The sequence below is a fragment of the Physella acuta genome, unplaced genomic scaffold (assembly GCF_028476545.2).
Source record: "Physella acuta isolate Inbredline_101_S28 unplaced genomic scaffold, ASM2847654v3 ptg001462l, whole genome shotgun sequence".
Lineage (NCBI taxonomy): Eukaryota > Metazoa > Mollusca > Gastropoda > Physidae > Physella > Physella acuta.
The window spans coordinates 57,501-69,231 of record NW_026732977.1 but is presented as its reverse complement, the minus strand read 5'-3'; the positions used below and the strand labels follow the sequence as shown (position 1 = coordinate 69,231).

At 35.3% G+C, this 11,731-nt stretch overlaps 2 protein-coding genes across 3 annotated transcripts in view; both read left to right on the top strand.

Annotated features, from left to right (window-relative positions):
- The first annotated feature begins 1,147 nt into the window (after nucleotides 1–1,147).
- LOC131928083 (pre-mRNA-splicing regulator WTAP) lies at nucleotides 1,148–6,648 on the top strand. 2 transcript variants are annotated; one of them, XM_059283993.1, is made up of 8 exons: nucleotides 1,148–1,244; nucleotides 3,259–3,298; nucleotides 3,480–3,535; nucleotides 3,904–3,968; nucleotides 4,313–4,434; nucleotides 4,817–4,995; nucleotides 5,582–5,736; nucleotides 6,146–6,648. In XM_059283993.1, exons 2-8 carry the CDS (start codon nucleotides 3,269–3,271, stop codon nucleotides 6,538–6,540), a joined length of 1,002 nt encoding a protein of 333 aa, XP_059139976.1. In that variant the 5' UTR covers nucleotides 1,148–1,244; nucleotides 3,259–3,268; the 3' UTR covers nucleotides 6,541–6,648. The 2 variants fall into 2 exon arrangements, with proteins under 2 accessions (XP_059139976.1, XP_059139978.1); XM_059283995.1 differs by having other exon boundaries at nucleotides 1,166–1,221.
- Nucleotides 6,649–9,511: 2,863 nt separating this feature from the next.
- Nucleotides 9,512–11,731, top strand: part of LOC131928084 (serine/threonine-protein kinase PRP4 homolog) — a 4,345-nt gene continuing 2,125 nt past the window's right edge. The window contains exon 1 of the mRNA XM_059283996.1: nucleotides 9,512–9,625. Within this exon, the coding sequence (XP_059139979.1) occupies nucleotides 9,593–9,625 (33 nt within the window). The 5' untranslated portion in view covers nucleotides 9,512–9,592. The remainder of the gene's footprint in view (nucleotides 9,626–11,731) is intronic.

Genomic DNA, 11,731 nt, shown 5'->3' with positions numbered 1-11,731 from the left:
CAATGTTTTTTAAACAAATATTGAAAATATTTTTAAAAAGTTTTTTCCCCTAATATACTTAGACAGAATTATTTGGGGGGGGGGGGGGGGGGAATCGGTCGTGTGTTTGTAGAAAAAGTGGTGGAAGAGCGGGGGGGGGGGGGCTCAGAATAAATTGAATCAAATTGTTGCGCATTGGCAGCCTACATTAGGTCTAGCGGTCTACCCTTAATCTCGTTTATTTTTCGAGCTGTACATAAAATTAAATCTGATCTGCGTCAAATTGTGTTGGTTAAAACAAGAAAACAAAATATTGTAGATCTAGAATCTTGTTTAATTTTAGCCCGTTTACATTATATTTTTGGTATTAATTACCGTGCACATATTTGGAATGGCTCGATGAGCATGTTACACAATTGGCGTACACATTTTGTACCTAAATATTATAAAACTTTTCAATAGTTTATATTGAAAACGTAGACGATGAGTAATGTTAGGAAATGAATTTTAGCTGTAATTTTGAGTTTTAGGTAGAAAATGATTAAAATACTCAGTCAGGATTTAAAGAGAGAAAAAAAATCGACGTTTTTTTTTTGCAATTTTGAGGGAGGAGGGGGAGGGGGGGGGGTTGTGGGGTTATAGCCTGAGGCGTGATGTCATTTTCTGGCTTTTTGTGATAATGTGTGACAGAGGGAAGGAGGTGGTAAAAATCGTAAAAAAAAACGTGACGTGATTTATGGATGACCCTTGTAATAAAATTTTGAGGCTGTTATGTAAGTTATTTCTTTGAAGTCTGATAATCATAATGCTTTTAAAGTTTATAAATATGCTAATAAAAACACCACCCATATTAATAAACACCAACTATTATTTACAATTCTCATGAAGTCAATCAAAATATTTCTTTAAAGATATTTGTCACTTTTTCTGAGATTTTTTCCTAACAAAAACTGACCATTTTTTCTAGGTAACTTTTTTATTTTATTTCTGTGACTTTTTCCCGCTCATTGGTCCCCAACGTCCTAATTTTCAATTAAAATTTTAATGGGCCTAAAACTAAATAGATCTAGAATCTAGATCTATGTATTTGCACGATCCCTAAGCTTGTTAGAATAATTAGATTCATTTAAGGCCCAAAAACATTTTAAATTGAAAATGCCGATCACACTTTTTAAACTTTCCGGAAGCCGCCGATCGACAAAAATAAACAACTCTAGCCAAATCGTTTTCTAACTAGACTAGGTAAAGTATCTAGAAAAAAGTTGGTAAGTAGACTAATAAAATTATTAGATCTAGATCTAGAATTAGATCCAAGCCTAAATTGAAAAAAAATTAAAATATCGGTCTCGATCTGCTAATTTTAAGTACAATTAGAGTTTATTATTAGAGCTAACTAAAAAAAGTAACTAAACATTTTCTGATTTTTGTAAAACTCCGTTTGATTTTTGAGGACCGTTTGAACTGGCATAACCGCGTTACCTTTATTTAAAATTATTTTAGCCGCTTCACGCACGTTCACCTCCCCTCCAGGCTCCTGTTGAGCATATTTTTATTTTAATTAGATCTAGAGTATCATCTAGAGTAAAGTTCCACGCGCAGTTAAAACCCGGGTGCGACCATCGCCTGTTTATCGCTTTGTACTATTACTTCGTACAATATTTGTTTTGATGTTTTATACGAAACTACCGATATCTGCTGTAAACCTGTCCATTTCTAAATATATACAGGTCAAATTCTTTTGTTTTTCTCCTTCTGGAAGTCGAGTTTTTAAATTTATAAGTTTCGAGGTATGACGTCGTAGGCGATTCTAGTTCCCCCTATGAAAAACACTAGGTCCCGGATGAGATGAATAAAACCAACCAATCAAAGCTTTTTATAACTAGGTTAACTATAAATAGCTTCTACAATATGTGCGGGACACTGTACATACGATAGATAAGGCTAATAAAGCAACCTGATAGGTGAATAGGGGTGGCCGCAGCTTGGGTAACGATTTGGGTGGTTTCACCTCGCTGCGTAACTAATGACTTGAGCTAGACTAGCCTAATTCTAGATGCTCTATATTTCAAGCTAAGCCTAGAATCTGTATAATTTCTTTTTTTTTTCTGCTGTTTTAAATTATTTCGATCATCTACTTCTTCTAAATCTAGTTTGTGTCTCTACATACAAGCATATCTAAGCAAATGTTACGTTATGTCTTGTTAGTGGTTGTTACATCCCTTTGTTATGATTATTATAGTTGCGTCCCTTGAGTCATCACTGGGTCAACTTTTAATGTCGTTAATTAATTTAATTAACATGTTTTTAATTTGGTTTTGCAATCTATTAATTAATAATACAATCAACAACACGTTTAAAAGTGTAAAATATTTATTTTATTTATTAAACTAGGATTAAAACGTATAAAACATGATCGTTATGCAAGCCGGTTCAGGTGGCCGCAGGAAAAAATAAAGACGGGAAAAAAATATCGCAAGTAGCACGTCACTAAAACATGAATATCTCAAATTCAATGCGTAGGAATATAAAATGATTGATACATATTAAGAGTAGAAAGGCAGAGGAGTAATATAGTACTTTGGGTTTGTTTCTGTGTTAAACGGTTACAAAATAGCGCCCGATGAAAGTCGGGAGTTCGCTATGTGTGACCGGTTGTGGAACTTCACTCTAGTAATAATTAGGCCTATTATAAACAAACAGAAACACACAAAAACATTAATACAATATGCTCAACCAGATGTGAATGTGAAGCGGCGAATAAAATACGCTAAGGAGATTTAACTAGCCTAGTTCTAGATCTACTTCTTAGCTTAAGCTATTTTTTATGAATGTGTGTGTTCAATTAGTAGAAAAGGTAAAAAAAATATAAATAAGCATATAGATCTAGGTGATTAGGACAGTAGTTTAGTCTGTGTCACAAGTGTGATCGTCAACAGGAGAAAAATCCCTACATGGTGGAGGGTTCACAGTGATTTCACATCGACTTTAATTTAATTTATAATTATCAGCATAGTCATAGCTTGAGCAATTGCTATTTGAGATTATGGTGGCTTTGGCGTCATTGTGAGTTCATATAAGTATTTTATAGTAAATTATAGTATGCAAGATACTTGTATATGTAGCAATACAAACTTAAACCTTTTTGCAATAATGAGTTTTGTACTTTATCCAATTGAATCAACATGATAGGCAAACTTTGAAAAAAGTAAACTTTCAGTGTAATATGCTTTAATTTAAACTGTTAACTAATTGGCTATCTTGTATTTTTATAATTTTTAGGGTCAGCAGAATGTCTGAGGCTTCTTTATCACCTAAAAGGGTAAGTTAATGACCAGCCAATTTGTTGTTGAATATTGTTAGCTTCATGCTTAGTAACTCACTTTTATCACATTTTTAAAAATCTCAACTGTCTTATTACATGGCTTGTATTGCTTTTATGTCCAACATAAAAAAATGACATGATCCTATTTTCATCTATAATTAAAATAACTTTGTTTCAGCCTCGACTTGATTTTGAAGATGGATCTGAAAAAGAGGATCGTTTTGATAAATACAAGTAAATGTTTAAATGTGCATACTAACTACAGTTTACAGACGGATAAAGATCAGATACTTTTTCTTATTAGGGACAATTTAAAATCATGAAAATCCATTTTTATCATCAGTAATTGCAATTAATATGATCATTATCTTAGCACATGATCAAAAGTTTTAAGAATTAGGATCTAGGTGGTATAATAGTCACATTTGAAAGATAAGATACATTTTTTTAAGTTAAACTGTTTGGTTAAAGCTTACACCAGCAGTCTTTTGCCTTTTTTTCTAGATATTTCTTATTTAACAATGTTTTCTTTGTCAAACACGTTTTTTTAATAACTATAATACCAGTTTTAAAGTATGTCTTTTTACATCTTACTTCATCAGGAACAGAGATCATGATGATGTGAACAGTTTTCTCCACTCTAAACACAGAAAACGTTCAGATCAAGGTATCTGATTTTTATGATATATTTAAGTTTTATTTTTTAAACATTTACCCATTCAACTACACCCCAGCTATAGGACAGTTTCTGCATTTGAGAGAAAAGAGAAATAGAATATAAGCAATTCAATGAAGTATATTTATGTAAACATGTACTAGTATTTATTTTACCATTGATTACAAATGTGAAGTGATCTCAAATGCAAAAGCCATCAGATTGCTCACATTAGTAAAAAAAAATCTTATCCAATGTTGACAAAATTAACCACATTTTTTATTTGCTAAGGGTTTGTAACAACCTGATTTGTTTATTTATATTTTTTATCTATTGGTTAAATCTTCTATGTTTAGATGAAGATGAAAATAAAGATGAGGATATTAAAAATAAAGGTGTTCACATGGATACAGCTAGGAGGGAACACACTTTAGTCATGAGGTTAACCAACAAGGAGCAAGAACTTCAAGACTGTATGGTGAGTTATTTCCCTTAGAGAAATTGATGAGTACTGTATGTCAGTTTTGACAATCACAACAAAAATGCAACAATTTATTGACCAATAATGAGATATTTTAGTAGCATAGTATCATTAAAAATGTGTAAATGTTCAAAAAGGTTAATATAAACAAGCATCTTGGCAAGATCTTCAAATTGTAAAAAACCTTGTCTGAAACAATGATCAAATTAAAGAAAAAAAAACTACATAGAAAAGAGCATAGAAAAGAGATATCTTATCTGGTGATTTGTGTTGATTTCATATTCTGCATTTTTGCAAAATTTTATACTGCTTTATTTGATTTAGATTATTTACATGTTTTTAAAATTCTGAAACATTATTGTGGTTTTATTTATTTTAGAACCAAATTCAAGAAATGAAACAGGCCCAAACACAAAACACAGCCCAGCTGCGCTCCATGCTGCTAGATCCTGCCATAAACCTGGTGTTCCAGCGCATGGCTAAAGAGATGGATGAACACAAAGAGAAGCTCAAGCAGAAACAAAATGAACTTAGCGCCTGGAAGTTTACACCAGACAGGTGAAGATACATTCTTTACATTGGTGGGGTTTGGTGGCTGGATTAGTAGTCCAGATACATCTTTACATTGTTGGGTTTAAGTTTGGTGGCTGGATTAGTAGTGCAAGCCAGGTTTACACCAGACAGGTGAAGATATATTCTTTACATTGTTGGGTTTTGGTGGGTGGATTAGTAGTGCAAGTCGGGAAAGGTATATGGATAATTCTTTTAATCTTGAGATTTATGTGAACATAAGTGAGATTTCTATAATAAACATTTGGGTTTATTAAAAAAAGCAACAACAAAAAATGACAAAAAGTATAGAAAATATTGAGTTTCATATTGTCAGCATTTTTAACTACATTTTATTAATCCTTTTTACTTATTTATTAAAAAGTTACTTAATACGTGATTTAAATTTTATATTACATTTTAAATATGCTACTCATATTACCAAACACAAACAATAAAGATTTGGAAGCCACATATTAAGCATTGTAGTGGTAAGTTTAAGTTATTTATTGTATCTCAACTGTATGGACATTGAGATATGGCTGTTATCGCTCTACCAAGACTGGAGTCAGTTATAAGGTTGAACTATCTACAGCCAAACAGGCATGCGGCTGATGGCAAGATGTCGAGTGCTGTTACAAGAAAATGGTGAGCTGGGCAAGATGATCTCATCTGGTCGCACTGCCAGACTTGAGGGGGAGATAGCTCTTCACAAGGCTTTGGTCACTGAGATGAAAAAGAATCAAAAAGGTAAAATGACAATTGAGCTGTAGAATATGTTGGCTGTAAAAACTGTTTTTCTATAGCATTTATAACAAATTTAGCTAAAAATCCCAATGTTGCAGTCTGTAAACAAAGTGGATAAATTTTCAGGATGTATAATAATATCATGCAACTAGTCTTTTTTTCTTAATTATCTTGTTTTAATTAGTTACCCTTCCATTTTTTTAGTTTAAAATATATTTATCTGATTATGAAATAATTTTTGTTTAAACAATTAAATAGTTTTTCGCCTTCTTTTTTTTTCATTTTTTTTTTCAGTTGTATTAGTTTCTAATATTACTATATACTATTCAGTTATGTTTATTATTTTAAAAAATATTCCAATTGAAATTTCCTCCTTTTTAAAAACACTATAAATGAACTGTTTATTTCCCAGAATTGGATGAGTTCCTTCGTGAGTTGGATGTTGATGTTGAGGGCATGCAGGGGATGATCCTCATGCTCCAGCAGCAACTGAAGGACGCCAGAGACCAGATAGCTCGTCTACAGCAGGAGAACGAGCAGCTGAGGAAAGCACCGGAGCCGGCCAGCTGGCCCAGCGAGGACATCGCAGCTGCCGACACACCCCTCGCTGACTCCCACGCTTCTCCTGCCGCTGTGGCTGGTCAGACAGAGACTGAGGTGGACACGGTCCCAGAGGACTCTGGTGTAGAGGGGCTGACTGCAGCATGTGGGGATAACCCTGAGCTCACAGACACACAGCACACAGACTCAGATATTTCTATAAAGACAGAGGACGATAAGTCACTTTTACCTGGTCAAGGATTATGAAATATAGCGTGAGAAGAGACTGGTGTTGCGTGAATGATTTGTGTAAACCTGAGTGGGTGTTTTCTGTTTTTAAGATGAATTCTAGGATTAAATGTTATTTGGTGTTCATTTCTGGTTATTTTTTGTATTTTGTCACTGTGACTTATAAAGAGTTTTAGCCAGTGATGCTTTTATTTTGAGCCTGTGTTATGGAATTTGACTGTGATTTATGATCTGACTTAGGATGACTGTGATTTATGATCTGACAGGATGACTGTGATTTATGATCTAACTTAGGATTGGGATCTAACCTGTGTTCCTCAAACCAGAGCTCATCTGTCATGATAGTTATGTCCAGATAATTCTGAGCTCAAATAACATGAGCAAACTATAGCTCTTTTGTCATGCTTTAGTTATGTTCATTTAGTGATCTTTACTTCCCACTAGATGTAGGATGTAAGGTCAGTGACCTTTATTTCCATCTAGGTGTGTCTATCAGTGACCTTTACTTCCCCTAGAACTACCTTAGGATGTAAGGTCAATGACCTTTATTTCTATCTATGTGTGTCTGTGTATGTAAGGTCAATGACCTTTACTTCCCCTAGATCTACCATTAGGATGTAAGGTCTAGCTTCCCCTAGATCTGCATCTGTTTGTAACTTATTGTAAGTACTCAGTAAATGAAACATGTTCTATCTAGCACATGAAGTTTATAGCCAATCTTTTTTTCTTTTGGCCCTATTCATCCCCCAGTGCCCCATTTACAACATCCTCCCATGATTTTCTGACCCTTGCTTTTTTTTTTTTCTCTATTTTTCTCACAATTTTGATTGTTTTAGACTTTTCTGTCCTCGTGTTTCTCTCTTCCCTTTGATCTCTGTGGATTCCTTGATATGCCTTGTCTGGTATACGTTACCAGCATCCTCAACATCTCCATCTTCGTTTCCGAATTTCTTGCCGCATTCGGACAAGTGTCCATTGGGTTCTTTGTCGCATTCATTCAAGTGTCCATTCGGGCAAGTATCCGGAAAAACGGCATTCAGGCAAGTGTCCATTTGGGAAAAACGGCATTCGGACAAGTGTCTATTAGGTAGTTTGTCTCATTCAGTCAAGTTTCCGTTTGGGCAAGTATCCATTGGGTCCTTTGTCGTATTCAGTCAAGTGTTCATTCTGGCATGTGTAGCATTCGGGCAAGTTTCCTTTCAGGAAAACGGCATTCGGACAAGTGTCCATTCAGGAAAACGGCATTCGGACAAGTGTCCATTCAGGAAAACTGCATTCGGGCAGGTTTCCTTTTGGGAAAATGGCATTCGGGCAAGTATCCATTGGGTCCTTTGTCGCATTCAGTCAAGTGTCCATTCGGGCAAGTGTCCGGAAAAACGGCATTCGGGCAAGCGACCATTCAGGAAAATGGCATTCGGGCAAGTTTCCATTTGGGAAAAACGGCATTCGGACAAGTGTCTATTTGTTCGTTTGTCGCATTCAGTCAAGTGTCCATTCGGGCAAGTGTCCATTCGGGAAAAACGGCATTCGGACAGGCGTCTTTCATGCAAAGGGAAGGCTTCCGTAAGAAGAAAAAAAAAATCACGGAAATAATTCAGCTTCAGACTATTCAGAGTTTTGTATAATGACAATGAAGTATTTATCAAATTAAATCTGATAGTATTGTTAAAAGTGAGATGAAACATAACAAAATATCGCGAACTGTGATGGTGCTCATCAATTTTGTTGTTGTTGTTAGTTTCGGTAACAATTTTGTGTGTGTGTGCATTCTTTGGCTAATTTAAAAAGTACTAAAATCGATAGCCTGATTGATTTGGTGAGGTGAAACCAAGCGTTGTCCCATAATAAATTAGTCTTGACCACCCAATTTTCAAAGCCAAGTGACACTCTAGTAATTAAAAACCATAATTAAAAGTCAGCCCATGCAATCGTTATCTAATGTAAGTGTCGTTACTTAAACTTTTGTAGCCTAGGGGCTCGTAGAAAAAAAAGTAAAAGAAAAAAAATCAGACATAATGGTGCACATAGTTTTGATTGCTGTATAAACCTACACGGGAACTTGAATATATGACGAGAAATTAAATCGAATGATCGACCACGCATTCTCTGCAATTTGAATATAACCCTCTTTGTTTTGTGGTGGTTGGGCTCTATAAATTAAAATACATTGTTCACGTGTTCACAAAAATTTAAAATGTATCTAGTTGGACTGTCGGTATGTTTAAGACTGCTGGACGTTTTATTTTAAAGATTTTTTTTTGTTTTGGAGTGCAGGTTGAAGGATGGTCTAACTCTAAACGAAACATTTTATGTTCGTCTTCATTGTTCATCTGTTTGTTTAAAAGAAAAAGACATGTTTTAATTAATTTAAGGGGTCGTCCATAAGAAAGAGCGAGGGGGTTTGAGACCGAGGTGTGAAGTCATTTTAGGGGGGAGGGGGTCTGGCTTTTTGTAACGGTGTGTTACGGAATGTAACGGGCGAGGGACAGGGGGGGGGTAGTAAATGGTATAAAAACGGGACGTCATTTATAAAAGACCCCTAATTCTACTGTCGAATTCTGTTGGAATAATACCTAATAAAGGATGAGAACAGGAGAGCCAGGAAGGGGGGGGGGGGTGTAAAAAAATTGTCTGGAACAACGATCTGCAAGCCGTGTTGCAGAAAAGAGGAAAATGTAGGGATGCCTTGTTCCAATCCAAGCCCAGAAATGTATGTGCACCCTCCCCCCACCCCAGGAGAAAAAATGTCTGAAAGAAACACTGTTCAAGAGTATAACCTCAGACCTCAGTTAAAAACGATTTTAAAAATGTGTTTACTTACCCGTGAAGTATGAGTAAAAAAAAACTTTTGCTGATTTGATTAAGGACGAGGCTAAAAAAAAATGAGTTAAAATTTTGTTTTCGGACCTGCCGTTTCCCACCTGATCCAAATGTTGGTGGAGCCTCCCCTGGCGGGCAACAGCTTTGGTGTGGGCCCCTGTCACTGGGGGTGGTTTACGGCAGCTGGGCCGGACTTATACAACCAGATTATCAAAGCAGCTGATGATAGCGAGGAGTGGAGAGGGGCAAGATGGACTTACGTCTGCTTCTCCTGCTAGCGCTGGTCAGTATTAAAATAATTATTTTTTTAAAATTATAATTATTCTAATAAAATATTAAGCCTGCTTTTCAATTAAATGTTATCAAATTCACAACCTTATTACATTGAGGATGACGAAAACCTAACAAAATTAAGTTTTATAATTAGCAAACTAAAAAATAAACGGCCGTTCAATCATAATGTGAAATTTTTCGAACGACTCATACAGGTAGGTGTGACGACAAGTTTAGTATTTTATATTAACGATATTACATAGGGACCCCCAATTTTATTTTAAAATTAATAAGGAATTTAAAAATAAAATAAATTAATCAATGAACTATTTCGAATCAAACACAAAAGTAGGCTACATAGTCCATAGTTGCTCTAAACATTTTGGGTTTAAATTGACAGAGTCGAAGTATCTAAATGCACTTCTGCCAGTAGGCCTATAGATTTCTCTATGTATGCCTGTAAGCCCAATATTTCCAAGCGATTTCGCAAACACTGATGGTCGGCCCCAGAAATTGGGGTGTATTGCGCGTGTGTGTGTGTGTATTGTATGTGTGTGTGTGACCCCAGGCCTGTATTGTGTGTGACCCCATTCATGTATTGCGTGTGTGATCCCTAGAACACAACAATATACGTTTTATATACAATCGACTTAGTATGAATCCAAAGTGGTTTAGTGTAGTTTATCATTTATTAAAGTATTGTAAGTGGGACGCCGTGGTCGGGTGTCGAGTAGGAGAGCTCATGGATTCGAACCCCCGGACAGTTGGGGGATAGCAACCCACCCAGGAGATAAAAACTTCTACACCGAACAGGAGTGGAACCCTTTAGGCGATAGGATTACCAACTGTGTTTCGGAATCAAAGATGGCAAAAAAAAAAATACTCGGCATTTTCTTTGACTATACCGATATAGATGGACGAATAGTAGACCGATGGTCTCGAGTTCGAATCTCGGTTCGGGCTTGTGACTGTATGACGTCACTGACTCCAGCCAGCTCTGATGGGTATCTAACTTGCGTTGACGGGAAAGGAAAAGGCACCTGGGCATAGTGCTGACCACACCATTGCATCATATGCCTAGGCAAAGAAACTTGTTAACTCTACTTCATCTGCCCTATGAATCGCTAGGTGAAAAAGGAAACTTTACTTTATACCGAGCGGCAAACCCTGATCTCTTCATCTAATGCCGTAGTACATCCATCTATGACTCCAACTCCCCCGGGGTGTGTCCATTGTCTAACGATGTTAAAATCAAGCCATACATATGGGGTAGGTGCATTGTATAACAATGTTAAAATCAAGCCATACATATGGGGTAGGTGCATTGTATAACAATGTTAAAATAAAGCCATACATATGGGGTAGGTGCATTGTATAAAGCAATGTCAAACTTGAAGATGTGTATGTAACACGGCATTTGATTTGATTTTTTTCCACATTTCTACTGAATAAATTTAATAAATATACGGGCCCTTATACTACATATTCTTTTTTTGTTTCAAATTTCCGCTGAATAAATTTTATAAATATACGAACCCTTATTTTACATTTTCTTTCTTTGTTTCAAATTTCCGCTGATAAATTTAATAAATATACGAGCCCTTATACTACATTTTCTTTTTTTTTTCTTCAAAATTCCGCTGAATAAATTTAATAAATATACGAGCCTTTATACTACATTAACATTTTTTTTTCCAATTTCAACTGAATATAATTAGTAAAACTAATAGTATGTGAACTCTACTTCACTTGCCCCATAGACCGTCAGGTTTGAAAGGGAAACTTTACTTTTTTTTTTTTACTAATAGTATGTACACGAGGCCTTATACTAAACATTATCCGACTGTTGGGGTGTGTACGAAATAAGCGACGCTTTCAGGAACCATTCCCACACCAACAGTTTAGTTCTTCCCGTTATTTTCTGATTACAAATGCCACCGCAAGATATATATATATATATATATATATATATATATATATATATATATATATATATATATATATATATATATATCCATTGATTTTTTCATGCACATTTCTGGAGTTCGATGTTTTTATTCACCTTTGTCTTATGAGTCTTGTAAATTTCTGATGACTTTGGTTCTACAACGAGTAA